At 34.4% G+C, this 17,075-nt stretch overlaps 2 protein-coding genes across 3 annotated transcripts in view; one reads left to right on the forward strand and one right to left on the reverse strand.

The window, feature by feature from the left end:
- The window catches only part of Drp1 (dynamin related protein 1), an 82,568-nt gene extending 81,392 nt beyond the window's left edge, over positions 1 to 1,176 (forward strand). Inside the window, exon 12 of the mRNA XM_089107159.1 lies at positions 983 to 1,176. Within this exon, the coding sequence (XP_088963285.1) occupies positions 983 to 1,039 (57 nt within the window). The 3' untranslated portion in view covers positions 1,040 to 1,176. The remainder of the gene's footprint in view (positions 1 to 982) is intronic.
- A 4,251-nt stretch (positions 1,177 to 5,427) lies between these two features.
- Pka-C1 (Protein kinase, cAMP-dependent, catalytic subunit 1) overlaps positions 5,428 to 17,075 on the reverse strand; it is a 464,283-nt gene continuing 452,635 nt past the window's right edge. Inside the window, exons 10-12 of one of the 2 annotated variants that reach the window (XM_089107085.1) lie at positions 16,148 to 16,312; positions 10,461 to 10,592; positions 5,428 to 6,078 (exon numbers count right to left, since the gene is read on the reverse strand). In XM_089107085.1, the coding sequence (XP_088963211.1) occupies positions 10,461 to 10,592; positions 16,148 to 16,312 (297 nt within the window). In that variant the 3' untranslated portion in view covers positions 5,428 to 6,078. The remainder of the gene's footprint in view (positions 6,079 to 10,460; positions 10,593 to 16,147; positions 16,313 to 17,075) is intronic. The other variant, XM_089107084.1, reaches the window with a different exon arrangement.

Below are 17,075 nucleotides of genomic sequence, written 5' to 3' on the forward strand. Positions count from 1 at the left end.
AGGGTTGTTTTACTAATTTTGTAAGATATACAGGTTGAGCAAGTTTTCCACTTCAAAGGTTTGAACAGTTGGATATTTTTGGAATTTAAGGAATAAAAGCGTCACATTTAACTACTTGGTTTTGGTTATTTATTTTCAGAGTTAAACGTGGCAACACTGACAGATATTGGTACTGCCCCAGAAAATTCATAATTTTGAAGGAAAGAACTTACGATATTGCAGGGTTTTAGGATATAGAAAGTATGAACAGACCTGAAATTTGTCCAGGAGACAGAAAATGTTTCTATTTTTATGTCCTCGGTAGTTTAAGTGTTATATTCGTCAGGCTAAATACATTCTAAGACTGCATTGGCTATTCTTGACGTGCTACGTAAAACAAGAAAACATAATCAAGAAAATGAGAGCGATTTTTGGGCAATAGATAAAACGAAGAGAAAAGATTAAAGCAGATGCTCCGGCAGGGATGTCTGCCAAGCCGTCCTCGAGAAATCTAAGCAAATATAAGCAAAAAACAAACTAACTATTTGTAGTGAACTTCAACAAAGCTGAATAAATACATTCAAAGAGCAAACTTACATCATTTTTTGCCAAAGGTTGGCCGTGTCACCTTTAGGATCTATTATGCATGCTCAATTACAAAAGACGACAAATGACTCCAAACAGCTAAGGAAAAAGGCACGGAAAAAAATGCATGGAACCGCATTATTGTTCTTATAATATATAAGAACAAAAAGGCATGGAACAGGAAAGAGCAAAAATCACACAGAATTGCAAGCGAAAATGTTGCACGACGAGATCTGCGGTTAGAAGACAAAGCAACATTGTAATGGAATGAAGGGACGTGTTAGTTTAGCGTGTCTGACTCTATGATCTAATAAAAGGATTTATCCCTATTTGAACTTTCATTTGTTCTTAATATACTATTGAATAAGAAAATCCCTCACCTCATGTTGGAATTCATAATTCTTTTTATTTGTTTTAGGCTTTACAACGAGCTAGTCATATCATTGGAGAAATACGAGAAACACACGTTTGGTAGAACGTATCCCAGCAGCACTGGCCGCTAAGTCTCTAATAGATTCAAGTGATAGAATCGTTGAAGATAAATAATTCAAGTGATAAGTCTGTTTGTTTTATTTGTGATTTTGAATCGATGTGGTACCGAAGGAGGGTTTCTGGTATAAGTCTAGGGGACATGTTAACATGTTTCCTCTAGAGAAGGAAACATGTTTCCTTCTCTTAACATGTTTCCTCTAGAGAAGGAAACATGTTAAGAAAACAAGGTACTGGTGCATTGTATCTAACACACCGCCAACACGAAAGAAGTCAAGTTTAATTAATGCTAATGAAATAAAATAAGATCAAAATATAATAGTTTAGAAACAAATTTGGGCTATATAATTGCATATTAGGGGAGGGGGGGTAAGCATACCATATATTAAATACGTAACCTAACCTCGGTACCTGGGCCCCCCCCCCTAAACCACAAAAAAAACCAGTTTAAATATTATAAACGCGATAAGAAATCACGCTTTGCAATCCATTATTGGATTACAATATAATGCACCATTATCGAAAACAGTTATTACTTCATAATGTGCAGAACAATTGTAGTCAACACATCTTGCATGTAGCTAAGCCTTTTCTCCACCCATTTCAGTGTCTTTTCACTTTTTCTGATAAATATATAAATTTTTCGCAATAATGTTTGTTTAATTTTGCAATGTCTGCTAAATGCAGCAGTGTCAACTCAAGAATCTGCGCGTTTCTTCTGGAACAAACGTTATATATATGTATGTATTTTTTTTTTTTTTTGAATTGTCTTCAGTCAATAGACTTTTTTCAAGAATTTCGTGTTGATGCCACTGCAATTACTCGAGCGTTCTCTATAAACAAATCATGTACAGGGTGCTCTGATTCAGGGATGGATCAAAACTGAAGAAAAGCTATTAAAAGAATTGATAAATATATTAGAAAAAATGGAAAAAATACTGAAATAAGTGAAGATAAAACTTAGATGCTTGCAAAATGTGTTAACTACAATTAGTCTGCGTATTATAAAGTAAGAATTGTTTTCTTAATATGTTTCCTTTTCTACAGGTTGTTCTCAAGACTTATACCGAGTCTCCTAATCACTGCATTTTGCTTACGTCAAAATCCTTAAACTAATGTAAAGGGTTGGTGAAAGACGTTTCTCGGATAGTGACAAGCCCGTGGTTCAGATGCTATTTTGAAAAGTTTATCATTTTCTTCAGTTATATGGCATCATCAGGCCAAGGATAGGGGGAAAATCACGTACTGGGAAAAATTTCCTTAATATTTTAGAGGTACTTGATAGATAAAATATTCAGAGATTTGCAGGAATTTATTTCTGATTTAATTCCTGAAAGTTTTATTTACTTACTTTGCTAGTTTCTTTGAATTATCAAAGAAAGCTCGTCTGAAACGTTGTTATTTGCCCTAGTAAAGGCCTATAGAATGTAGTTTTAAGCATACCTACCAATTTGCGAGGAAATTAGTAGTCTAGTCTCATAGAAACTGCACACTTTTATAAATGTTCTATATGAGTATAGTCTATATTCTGGAATTGTCGTTCTTCTGAAGTTAGTTATTCAACGTAAAATGTGTGGACATGATGGCCGCTAAGTCTCCTCTGGTATTTATGATCTTTGGCCGGGCCTTTTTCGAAGCTTAGTCCGCAGAAAACATGAAGTTTAACCATTGCGAGTGGAATTTATTTTGTGAATTCATTGTTGAAGGGTTGTGCCATATTTTTGCTTTTCTTTACAAAATGTATTTATATAAAAAGGCTTTTGATGCTAATTCATTTATCTCGTGGAAATTTCTGTAGGTCGCCCATATATTTTGAAGTTCTAGGCTATTTCTATTAAAAGATTATTATTTTCTATCAAATTAAATTTCTATTAAAGATTATTATTATTTAAAACATTAGACGACTTCATGACAAAAGGAAATCGGACTTTTTCAAATCTATCTGGAACGTGAGAGAAAAGATAGAAATGAATGATAATACTGCTTTCACACTACGAAGTAATTTTCACTGCAAAGTGGTTAATCTGTGTTACATTATCGTAACATCTTTCTCACTGTAATGAGTCCTTCCACATTAGGGCTGCACTCCAGATTCAACCAAATCAACTAAAAGTTACGACTTTTTTCGTTCCAGTTGACATTTTGCAGTAGCTGGCCCATACGAAAAGCAGCTTTAAATTTACTTTTTTAGTAACTTCTACTTATGATACTTAAGAAGCAACTCTGTGAAGTAACCAGTGAAGTAACTCTGCATCATTATCATCGTTGCCATTACAATTATTGAAGTTAATAGTAATATTACAAGTATAATTAGACTAAATTATGTTGAAAGATCAGTGAGTGCAATTGAAATTCTTAAAGATTATATCCTTACAAACTTAATAAGCCAGTAGTAACTTCACAACCGTTCCTGGTGATGTCACTTTGAGTAAGTTCTGCAATTAAAGTAAAGCTACCACGGTTTGCACCCTGGAATAGAGCCAAGATAAAGTCATCATAAGCAAACTATTCAAAAATTAATAGTGTGGAATGAGGCTATTGCTGCTATATTGACTTTTCATTAACGTAAAACATACTTGCGAACGTAAAGTTCAAGTAGAGATCGAGTGTACTTGGCACTGCCTATGTTACGGACAAATGTTGCTCCTTAAGATTACATAACGTATTGTTGAATCGTAAGTTATCATAGTGTGGAGGCTCTACAGCGTAGTGTGAAGGCACCTAAAGAAACTGCTTTTTTCTGATTATACCTAGGCAAGGTGGATCCCAGGAGGTGGAATGAATTTTTTTTCTCTTTTTTTTGAGTCTGTTTTCATAGAACATTCTATGCCTTACGAATAGGAAAGGGGTTGAGCTAGGGGCTTTAAAAGACATTGAGTAGGTCCTTTTCTGAAAGTTTCACTTCAAAGCTCGTTTTTTTAAGTTAATGAAAAGGCTGAGAGGGGTGAGATCCAAATTAAAGACCTTAATATATAGCTGTAAACTGAATTAAGAAAGTTTTAGTTACCTAGCGCAAGAACTTTCTGAGGTTCTTGGGGCAGCTTTGAGGGGAGGAGGTTGTCAAGTCTTAGAAAAAGTCAAAGTTCTGTTAACCTAATTCCTCCTCCCCGTAGCCAATTGTTTTTTTGTAAATTATCTTATTTTGAGTTTTTATTAGTTGTAACCACTACGATTTCCTGTTTTTGCAGTGGAACGTCATTTCCTGATTCGGAAGGTAATTCTATCTTTAAAATAAGCTATTTGGTCTTTTGCCTTCAATAGTTTTTTTTATAAATTAATCAATTTAAAAATGATACAATTTGTGGTTTTTTCATTATTATGTTCATGCTGTATATTTTTTTATGCGTGTCAAGAATTGAATAAATTGTTATTTATAAACTGTTTATTGTCTTAGCCATCTCCTAGCCTGTATTTATTTGTGGTTCAATACCAGTGGCGCCAATTTACGAAAACATACCGCAAAGGGAGGGGGGACCACCAGTTACCCATGTTAAATAGAAAATACCTACGAAATAAAAATAAGATATTTGTCAAAGTCTAGGAGGGGGCAATTGCAACCCTCCCCCCCCCCCCATTAACGCTCCTGTTCAAAAGAAAAGATTGGAAACTGGCAATAAATGACAGGACGTAAAAGCCATCCTCGTTATGAAGTATTTCAGGTGTACCCTGCGCTTTCGTTTTGAATCAACGACTTAAGGGCACCAAATAAATATTATGTTGCCCACCGGGCTAATGTTCAGTCTATTCACGCCTGAAAACCACAGTTTTCCTTTTGGTTGTTCCGTAAGCAAAATTTTTAGGGTGGCACCAGATTTTGGTCAGTGTTGCAACATTGAACTGGGAAAAGAAATAAGTGAAACTAATTTGCTAAATTTGAAAACGGTTTGTCTAAAAATTCAAAATCTGTTGATCTGCAAAGACAACTACATTCCTAAAGGAAACATACATTTTGCTTAAGCTGTTGGGTGTCATATGTTTTAAAGTTTTCCTCTTAATGTCTCCCCCACTTTTTTTTTTTTTTTTTTTTTTTTTTTTTTTTTTTTTTTGCCTGCTATTAATAAAAGCTGCAGAACTGTATACTAAGGTCTTTTCCATTAGATTCAAATTTTGGGCTTTTCCGGAAACTTAATCAGATTTCATCTTTAAGGACTTAGGTTGTTTCAAACAGTCCTCGAGTTGACATAAAATAATTTTAACATATAATTTAAGATATATAAATTTTTGCAGGTAGCAGAAAAAGAAATGTAAATTAATTTTTCCCGCATTTAAAGCGTTTGTATTATATTTTTTTTTCAAGTGCTCGTTTCTAAGCGTTTTTCCCTCGGGTAATCACATGGTTAATGTACTAGCTAAAAGTATTACCAAAACCAAAAGGGAAACGACATTCTTATATTTCAATAAAAACTTTAAAATATAATGATTTGATAAAAGGAACTGAACTGAATCTTATTACGGAAACTAAGTGCCGGGAGAGCAAATCTAAACAATAAAACGCAGCGGAATTATGCTGAAATTCAAAGCACCTTTTTCAATGTCACGAATTAGAAGGAAGAAAAGAGGTCACTACTGACTGTTGGATTTGTCAGGTCAAGAATCACAAATAAACAACAACAACCGTACATTAAATCACAGTTATTACAAACAAAACTTCAATTTCTCTCATTTACGTAATTCGGGTGCCATCCACAGCATTTTATCGCACAAAACACAAAAAAGCGATAAAACTTATTAAGTTACGTAAAAAAGCTCTTAAAGAGCCAGTATATAACACCGGCCAACAAATAATGAACACCGAAATTGCACCTGTCACAAACAAAACGTCGTTTTCATACAATTTGTACAAAATATATTCCACACGAACTTTTTTTTTCACAAAATCGTGCGAGCACGGGAGAAAAATCAAAAATCGGCAAATTCTTTGGCGCACTTTTCTGACGACGATATGCGAAGGGCTTCTTCTTCATAATCATCAAAGTTACTAGTGTCGCCAGGCCCTTTGCACTTTGGAATGAATGGTGCTTCCACCTGAAAAAAAAATAGTTTTAGTAAAATTGTTGAATGAAGTTTAATTTTTATTCTAACATTTCTTTTATTTATTCATGTTTATTTTTACTTTTTAATTGTTATATTTTTTTATCTATTTTGTTATTTTTACATTTATATAATTTGATAATATAAATATCGCATTTAAAATTAATAATTGATTTTGCTTTAAATAAAATGAATAAAATTATTTTAAACTCAAATTTTATTATCGTGAAACGGCACACTTTCACGATGATATTTACAACCTCGTTACGATGATTTGTTGTGATGCCTAACAATGGAATTAATTCAACCATTTTCTTGCAAACACATTATTTGGTACAATATTTGTTAGGGAGGGGGAAAGAACGGTAAATTTCTTTCTTGCCATCTGATTTCTGTATCAAAAAGAAACATTAGCCGGAAGTGTGGGCCTTTATCAAAGGTTGCTGAAAATCTTTGAGTGGAATGTAAACTGTGAGATTTTTTTTTTTTTTTTTTTTTGAAGGTATGGAAGGATCCTGGCATTTTTTGGGAAAAGTTAGATGTGTACACCACCCTCAAAAAAAGCTCAATCTAGTGGTTAAAGTAATTTTGATCTTTTTTTCTAAAATACTTACAAGTTTCTTTTTTTGTTTAGATACATCCCTTTCAAAATACTTCTGTAAAGTGCTCTCTTTTTTGCTTAAAAAATATTTAGAAATTGTAGCTTTTGGTATAATTTTGTCCCACCTATGAAAGGGACGTACCCAGGGGAAGGGGGGAGGGAAACCCCCGAACGAAATATTAAATTTTTCCCGATCTCTGGGCACTTCTTGTTCAAATTATCATATTTTTGTCTCACTAAGAAAAGGGACGTCAGGGGGAGAGGATCCGGACCCCCCCCCCCACAAAATCCTGAATTTTTTAAAATTTATAGGCACTTCTTGTTCAAACTATCATGTAAAATTAAATTTTTATTCAATATTGCCCTACCACCCCCCCCCCAAAAAAAAAAAATGTACGACAGGTTTGGCGTTTGATAAAAAAAACGAAAAAAAAATATAAAATAATCAAGAAAACGAGGTTGATTTTCGACAAGTTGAAAAAACGAAGCGAAAAGGCAAAGAGCAGATATTTCAGCAAGGACCTCCGCAACGCCACCGACCTCATTCCTCAACAAAAAAAAATATATTAAAAAAACGCTAATCTTTTGACGAGTGAAACTCTACAAAACAGAAGACACACTCTGTCTTCCGTTTTTCATTATTTTTATATCTCATATTTCTTATATTTAGATTACTTTTATATTTTTCGATTTTTTCCAAACGTTATATATAGCCACTGTGGTTTTAGAACGTATTTAAGATATGTTTGGCGACTCGTTTGAATGACAGTATAGCAAACAGCTGTATGAGAAATGAAGTTCAATCCGAATCTCTAGGGCCACAATGACAGAAAGCTTAAGCCAGTTGGTCCACCTTTTCCTGATGAAGGATGATGGATTAGCGAAAAAACTACTTTTGGCCAACCGGTTAGGGCCAACAAAAGGAGGGTGGCCTCGAACAGGATAGTCAGGGATCACAAAAAAGGATTTAAAAGAAATGGGCGATAGAAAAGAGTGAAGTTATGTACAAAGTGGTGTATTTAATTAGTAAACCAGTTCTAGAATTATATAAGTTGAAACTTCCAGATGTCTTAAAAATATGTTTATTAAAAAGAAGTGTTAGTTTATTGATTAATTGTAGTGTTTCATCTATGCGGTTAATTTATGTGTTTTCTTACATAGGAATTTGGAAGATTATGGATCGTTGATCTAGGACATATCCAGGATTTTATTTTTTTTTTTTCGAGTTCGGGGACTTTAAAAAACATAAAAAATTTGTTCGTGAACATTTTTTTTACGCTTCTACGAGTCGGAGAGATTTCGGCGTCCTAACCCCCTACCCCCCCCCCCTGAAAATACGGCCTCGTCGTTGATGTACGTTTATGTTTCCATGCTTTTTTGTGCATATGGCCGTTATTTTTTTTGCTTTAAATATACTTTATCTTATCTTAGGAGCAATTGATAGAACAGTTCCCAATGATATATTTGAATAAAATCTATGATTTTGTAGTGTGTGAGCCCATTCTCCAGAGATCTTAATAGGGACTTCAATTACAATATGATAACTTATCCATAAATTCCTAAAACACTAACAAGTTTGGTATCAATTGAACTCTTTTTATTCTCTCTTTTCAATGAAATAGTTTTTTTAATTTTTCTTCTTATTAAAATGATATTGCGAAGTTTAAAGGAGTGGTAGAAGACCCAACAACGAGACACTTTTGGCCTCTTTTACTTTTTGCCATAAATTAGTAAGCGATGATAAATCAGTTTTATCGAATACCAGAACTAACATTATTCTTAAGCACTGAAACAAGCAAAACAGCGCTATTAAATAAAATAATAGTAATAAGTGAGAAAAAGAATAAAGAAAGAAGAAGAACAAGTGAAAAAGCCGCGTAGATAAAGACGAAGAATGACATTTCAAGAACTGGGCTGGAAACTGGTAATTTATGCTAGTAATTTTTTTAATGCATTTGTTTTGCTACCACCACAAGCTGAAGCGAGAGACAGGAGGTTTATAAAAGGGAAAATGCTTTAATTGCGAATTTTCCATTCCAGTGCTAATGGTAAACAAAATCCAAACCATTCAAATAATAACAAACACTACCCAAAAGGATGGGTGAATTTCACAAGATTTGTTTACAAACTTCACATAACAATAATAGAGGGGAAGGGAAATAGTACAATTAGTAAAAACAGCCCGATTCACAATAACCAGCTATAGCTCCATTGAAATTATTTCATTTACAACTTTAATAGCAGGGGTCATGAAAATAACACTATCCTATAAAATTAGGCGCAATAACAAAAATGACCTAAGGATTTATAAAACTTGACAACCCTGCTACCTCCACCACCTTAAAAGCCGTAACCTACCTTATACCACCTAACCTCCCTGGATAAGGCCTTATTGACCAAACTCATTCCCCCGAGTGAAAGTGACAAAGTTTAAAACCTATGCACAAGAGGATCTTCCTTTTTCCTTTCTTTTATTTTGTATGTTTTCCTTTTTCCTTTTTTGTATGTTTCCCATTGTTTGACGGTGAAAGGCTTCTAAGAAAGTATTGCTTATAATGCTTTTAATGAATATTATATGAGTTTGGAGACAAAAGATTGAATCATTTGTGTATTTTTGAGTTGACCGCGGTTGGTTTTTTTTTCAGTTTTTGGACTTTAATTTAGTCTTTGCTATCACAACTGTGACAACTGTGCTTTGAGACACCCAATAAATGAAAATTCGGGAGAAGAGAAATCGTACACCTGGATAAAACAACCTGACTCCCAACAAACAAACTAACTAGAACTCCATGGGAATTATTCATCGGTTAAAATTTAAAACAGGGTCATTCAAATAAAACAATCCTATGAAATTATTAAATAAAAAAAGTTTTTTTCGACTGAAAGTAAGGAGCAACATTAAAACTTAAAACAAACAGAAATTATTAAATATATTAGGGGGGTTCTTCCCCTCGTCAGTACCTCGCTCTTGGCGCTAAAGATCGAATTTTGTTCCAATTCTTTCAGAATGACCCCTGAATCACAAAGGCCATTTAATTAGAATAAATAGCTCTTTTGAAATTACTAAAAAAAACTTTAGCGTAAAGAGAGGTATTGACTAGGGGGCGGACCCCCCTAGGATTGCAGATAAGAGCTTGAAACCTCTACAGTAGGGTTCTCTTTTACTCTGAATCAGATGGTGTGATTTTCATTATGATTCTATGACTTTTAGGGGGTGTTCCACCCTTTTTTGAAAATAAGGCAAATTTTCCCAGGCTCGTAACTCTTGATGGGTACGACTAAACTTGATGAAACTCATATATTTGAAATCAGCATAAAAATCTGATTCTTTTTGTGTTTCTATTGGTATTAAAATTCCGTTTTTTAGAGTTTAGGTTACTATTGAGCCCCTCCTTGCTTCCAGTTCGCTACCAAGAACTGTTTGATAACCACTAACAAAAATGACGAATGAATGTCGTAAGGCTTGACAACCCTGCTCCCAGCAATAAATGAAAAGTTGGGAGGCGAAGGGAAATAGTACACTTAGGCAAGACAAACCGATACCCAACAAACGAACTAGCAAGAATTCTATAGAAATTTTTCATCATTTGCATTTTAAAAAAGATGGGTCACGCAAATAAAACAATCCTATAAAATTATAAGCACTAACAAAAATGACAGATGAATTTCATGACACTTGACAACCCTGTTTTCACACAGCAATAATTGAAAAGTTGGGAAGGGAAGGATAATTAGTAAATTAAGACAAAACAACCGATTCCCACACAAAAAATACCTAGAACTCCTTAAACACTTCTGGAAATTGTTCCTCATTTGCAATTTTAAAAACATTTTTCTGCTCCTCGTACTCCTGGAATTGACTTGTATCCCCAGGGTGCCGAAGTCTTGGAACCAGTGGTGCGTTAACCTAAAGGTAGCGATAGACAAACAGGATAATAGAAGAAGAAGAAGAAATTAGAAAGCAACTAAATGAAAGCAACTAAAAGAAATTAGAAAGCAACTAAAATTAATGCATGCTATTCTAAGCTCACAAAAACACGGTGCAAAAAATGTTATTATATCACGTTCACCCTAAATCCGGAAGGAGTTGAGGGGGGGAGGGGTGGCAATAGCTACTAATTTTGTATTGAAAGTTGTGTATAGTATATTTTTGAACATGTAGCAAGGGGCTTCATAGACGCCCTCCTCTCTCCCTAAATTATATATATATATATATATATATATATATATATATATATATATATATATATATATATATATATATATATATATATATAAAATATATATATATATATATATATATATATATATATATATATATATATATATATATATATATATATATATATATAAAAATATATATATATATATATATATATCAAGCTGACATCAAAAACAAAATGCGATGGTGAAATAACTTAAATTTAATCTCAAGTCAAAAATAAAAATATGAGCTTGTTTCGAAATGTTTAAGTTTCGGAGGAGTGTCACAGAGCGGGAGGGGGGGGGGGGGTACAATTTTTAAAACACATAAAAAAAATGTATTTGCACTTTTTTAGGTTGGGGGGGGGCAAACCCCATACCCCCCCCCCTGGATACGACCTTGCTGAAAGTGCTTGAATGTCAGCTAAAAGAAGAATGAGCAAAGTGCGAAAAAAGGCAAATTACTAAACAAAACAATCGTCACACGAATAGCTAGTATAAAGACTGTCAACTACTTAAAAAGACCAAACTACAGCTTGTTAACCTCTGTTTTAGACAGGGTAGAGTACAGTCTAGACGTAGTAGCTGGAAAAGGAGGCATGATTTGGATTTGACTCATGAAGTTCTGACAGATCCAGGATTTAATAATTTTTTAGGGAGGGGGACGGGGAATTTACCGATTTTCAAGACTAATAATTAATACAGGATCTTGGTGTTTCCTGATCCATATCCAGTGTATTTACTGACCACAATTCAAAGTTGTGCAAGATCCCTTCAAACCCCAGGAGGGAGGAGGTTTGAAGATCCCTTCATCCTTCTTCTTTAAGTGACAGCTCAGAGCATTAGTAAGTAGTTTTAGACGGGAAGTTCAATTTGGGATATAAGCCACTCTCAACACCGTCTTTTAGAAAGTGGAAGGCCGCATCGTACAATTTCATACTTATACAGGTGAGCAAAAAAAAAGAAAAAGCTAGTTAAAGTAAACAAAAATGAAACCTTGAAGAACACACTTCCTTGAAGGACACAAGGAACCTTGAAGGACACACTATTGAAGGACACACTATTAAAAAACACATCAAATTAGGCATGGGTATTTTCAATAACGACATCAAAGCAGTTGCGCCTTGAAGGAAACCTTGAAGGGCACACTATTAAAAAACACACTATTAAAAGACATCGAAGCAAGTTGCGCCTTGAAGGAAACCTTGAAGGACACACTATTAAAAGACATCGAAGCAAGTTGCGCCTTGAAGGAAACCTTGAAGGACACACTATTAAAAAACACACTATTAAAAGACATCGAAGCAAGTTGCGCCTTGAAGGAAACCTTGAAGGACACACTATTAAAAAACACACTATTAAAAGACATCGAAGCAAGTTGCGCCTTGAAGGAAACCTTGAAGGACACACTATTAAAAAACACACTATTAAAAGACATCGAAGCAAGTTGCGCCTTGAAGGAAACCTTGAAAGACACCCTACTTGTATTAAAAAACACATCAATTTAGGCATGGATATTTCCAATAAAGACATCAAAGCAGTTGCGCCAATTTACAAAAATGAAGGGGGCAGAATTTATTTCTAAAAATCTAATGAGGGTGAGGGGGCGATTTTTCCCCAATGAAAATAAAGGCATTTTCAATTCATTTTTCAACCAAAAAAGTACTATTCAAAATCTCAGGGGAAAAAACCCACTTTCGAGGGGAAATATTCAAGATAGGTCATGTTTTAACGGCAAAAAGTGCCAGTCGCAAGTAAAGAAAAGAAAGCAAAAGTGTCTTGGAAAACCGGCTCGTAATGACTATCCAATATCTAAATTTTCCTTATTAAAAAAGCGTTAATAATAGGGTCTCAATTATGATTCTGTAATGTTCTCACAAATCCTGCTTATTTCTTTATTGATTGCAAAAAAAAAAGAAAATCGCAAAAATGAAAAGTTTTTTTTAAATCATGAGTGCAATAATTTGAATTACTAGCCGAACGGACTTTCCTATAGCGGTCTCATCTTGCTCGCCCATTCTATACAATCATTGTCTTCTCGCAAGTATCGGTCTACTCGATTTCCCCCAGTCATAAATATCATATGGAAAGCTGAGCTAGATTCGCAAGCCACCTGATGATTATAGCCCTATATATGCGCGGCTGAACCAGTGGCACACCAATGTTTACATCTTGTGGCGAAGAGTGAGCAACTCCTCGGCAACATCAATCCACTAAACACTAATTTTACAGATTCCACCAAATTTACTTAAACTTAAAACTTTTTCGCATGCTGACCAATGGTCTGCGTTGCGCAGGTACCGAATCGGTACCTGCGCAACGCAGACCATTGGTCAGCATGCGAAAAAGTTTTAAGTTTAAGTAAATTTGGTGGAATCTGTAAATGGATACCTGGAGAAGACTGGAGGGGAAATATAGGAAGGGTCGGATAATTTGACCCCACCCACGCATTGCACTCCCAGCCGAAGGCGGCGAATCAGGAGATCGGTACTACCGATCTCCTGATTCGCTGCCTTCGGCTGGGAGTGCAATGCGTGGGTGGGGTCAAATTATCCGACCCTTCCTATATTTCCCCTCCAGTCTTCTCCAGGTATCCATTTACAGCTGGGTTGACTCTGCTTACAGAGTCATATCGTTGTTCTCCATTCCAAACCAAATAACTAGCAACACAAGACCGTAACCAGGATTTTTTTTTGGAAAGGTTTTTACTAAAAAAAAATAATTTAGGGGGGGGGGAGGTACAAAAAAACAACCTAAAAAAACCCACACCAAATTTGTTTATATACACTTTTGTTCCATTTTTACGAGTCAAACGTTTCGGGGGGGGGGGGGGGTCAAACCCCATTAACCCCCCCTCTGGGTACGGCCTTGCAGCAATACCAAATGTACGCAAAATAAATCAAAGTATAACTCTTATGTATCTTCCATTTCGTTTTCTGCGCAATGAGTTTTGGTTAAAGCTACAAAAAAATGACCATGCTAAGCAAATAAATATTCTACATGTGCAAAAGCTAGCAGCACAGAAATCAAAATGAAATTAGCAATAAAAGCTACAAGACTAGGACCCAGGGGCGTCACGTATGGGGGAGGGAGGGCGCCCTCCCTCCAATATTTTCAGCCAGTCATCAGAAAATTTGGGGCATTCAAGTCTTTTTATTTATTAGGTATATGGGCTGATGGAAACATGTTATATATATGTGAAAATAAATAAGCGAAGCTGAATTTTTGTCTCTAAAAATTAATAGATCAATAAATTAAAAATTTAGAAATAGATTAAAATAGATTAAAAATTTAAAGATTAATAACATGGCGATTCCAACTGTGTGATGAATGGCGTGTTTGTATGAAATGGCGAACTATATGATGAGCGTGTTTTCGTGGTTATTTTTGTAAAAAATATTAAACACAAGAAAATTGTCCTCTCTGGAATTTGAAAAATACTTTTCTGTACCCTCAACAAAACTACATAACTGTATATGAAGATCGTTGTTATTAAAAATCAAATTCCCGATTTCATTTTTCTTTAAATATATTCATGCTTGTGTATATTCCTGCTAAACAATTCAAAAAATCAGATTTCATTTTTATTGTCCCCAGTACTTTAAATACGTACAGAGGGCCAAATGGACAAGAATTCCTGGGACTCAACCAGGGCCGTATCCAGGATTTTTTTTTTCAGGGGGGTTTTTACTAATTTTTGACTTTTGGGGGGGGGGGGTACTAATTTTTGACTCAATTTTCGACTGATTTTTACCTAGGTTTTACTTATTTTCGACTTATTTTCGAGTCGGCCAAAAATTTCGGGGGGGGGGGGGTTCAAACCGGGTACCCCCCCCCCCCCCCTGGATACGGCCTTGGACTCAACTGAGTATTTTTTTTTTACTCTTTTTCTACTTATGAATAGTAATACACAAATGAATAGGAATAGTAAGGAGTTTGGTAGGGAGGTCGGGGCGAGAGATTGGATTTTGGAAATTTTGAGAAGTTTCAAAATTTTCAAAGAGATTATGATTTTCTTAAATAATCAGTTTTAGCGTCTTTTCAGTCTATGTTTTGTTGCTGTATTTTTTTTTGCTTGTTTTGTGTATGCCACCATGGCCCAATTGGGCTTTTGTGTAAATAGATCTATCTATCAATACAAACAAGGGAATGTCTATAAGAGCGTTAATAGAAATGAGGAGGAAAACCAACGAACAGAAAGAAGAACCAGACACAAAAATCATTATAGAGGTAGCACATAACCCAAGATGATAGATCACATAAAACCAAGATGAAAAAAAAAAAAAAAAAAAAAAAAAAAAAAAAAAGAGAGAGAGTCTTATAGGTATTAAATTTTAAGACAATCTTTTAATTTTTTTTCGATCACGCCTTCGAATGTGGGTTGAAAGGTATATCCGTTCAAAATACAGAAAAAAAATCGCAAAATTGATAAACGTGAAATTTGCATAGAACAACCATATGATAGGACTGAGACAGCATTGCAACATACAAAAATGTCGTATGCAAAAGATCTCTTTGTAATAAAATGAGTTAAGAATTATATATACTGCAAGAGTACCATCAAAAGAAGAAATAAAAATTAGATACAATGACAATCATCTTTCTTTAGTAGACGGCAATCAATCGTTAACACAGATTTTACCGTTCAATATAAAGGACACAATGAAAATTACCTTTCTGTGGTAGACGGCAATCCAATCGGTAAAACGGATTTTACCGTTGAATATTAAAAAATACAAGTAAAACTACCTTTCTTTGCTAGATCGCATAGGTAAAACAGATTTTACCATTCAATATAAAAGAAAGAATGAAAATACCTTTCTTTGATAGACGGCAATTCAATCGGTAAAACAGACTTTACCATTGAATATTAAAGATACAATGAAAATTATCTTTCTCTGGTAAACGGCAATCAAATCGGTAAAACGGATTTTACCGTTGAATGTCAAAAATACAATGAAAATTATCTTTCTGTGGTAGACAGCAATCCAATCGGTAAAACGGATTTTACCGTTGAAATTAAAAATACAAGTAAAACTACCTTTCTTTGGTAGATGACATCGGTAAAACAGATTTTACCGTTCAATATAAAAGACACAAAGAAAAATACCTTTTTTAATAGAAGGCAATTCAATCGGTAAAACAGACTTTACCATTGACTATTAAAGATACAATGAAAATTATCTTTCTCTGGTAGACGGCAATCAAATCGGTAAAACGGATTTTGTCGTTGAATGTCAAAAATACAATGAAAATTACCTTTCTTTGGTAGACAGCAATCCAATCGGTAGAGGCGAACCACCTACTGTTTTTGATATCATTGACACCGTTCTTCAGATTGCCATACCTCTTGGTTAAATCAACTTGAAGAAGGTTTCTTAATAGATCTTTTAACTCAGAACTAAAATGGGACGGAAACCGAACCTATAAAATTAAAAAAATAGAAATATTTTGAGCAGAGGACGCGACTGCATTCCAGACACAAGTACGACCACCTTACGCTGTGACTAAAACCTTATAAAACTAAAAAAAAACCTAAAAAAGACATAATGGCTAGGGCTAAAATCGTGAATCAAAGTTTTCAGGCCAAATTTTAAAAAAATTTGGCGTTTATTAGCAAAATTATTTTCAATTTACTTAATTTATTTTTATTGTTATTTTTTAATTTATTATATAAATTATTATTGATTATTTTAGTTTAATTATTTTAATTATTATTATTTAATTATTTTTAATTTATTTTTATTTTATTAATTTATTAATTCGTTTAGTGTATTAACTACACCCTCTACTTTACTTTAATAAAAAAAAAATTGTCAAAATTTACAAAAAAATTACAACCGCTAGATTCTTTACTTGAAATTTTGCGCCCCTAAAATTTCTGAACCCGTGGCAAGGGCTCTCTCTGTCCCGCCCCTAAAACCGTCTCTGCATCCCGCGTAACCCTGGTGGCATAAAGCCACCTTAGACGGATACACCCATATTCCTCCCCCTCCCGCATTTAAAGCATTTGCTTTGGCTACCTCGCAAGAAATACCAAAAATTTTATGCTAATCTTATACATGCTATGCCGAGTGTTTAGTAAAACTGCCGAACATTAGTAAAACTATTCTGGGGACCCGACAGTGAAATAGCTAACAACTAGGATTGCGTTTCAGCGTCAAGAGGATCACTCATTCGACTAGCT

The sequence above is a fragment of the Artemia sp. Qi Xiang Cuo genome, chromosome 21 (genome assembly GCF_049724085.1).
Source record: "Artemia sp. Qi Xiang Cuo chromosome 21, ASM4972408v1, whole genome shotgun sequence".
Lineage (NCBI taxonomy): Eukaryota > Metazoa > Arthropoda > Branchiopoda > Anostraca > Artemiidae > Artemia > Artemia sp. Qi Xiang Cuo.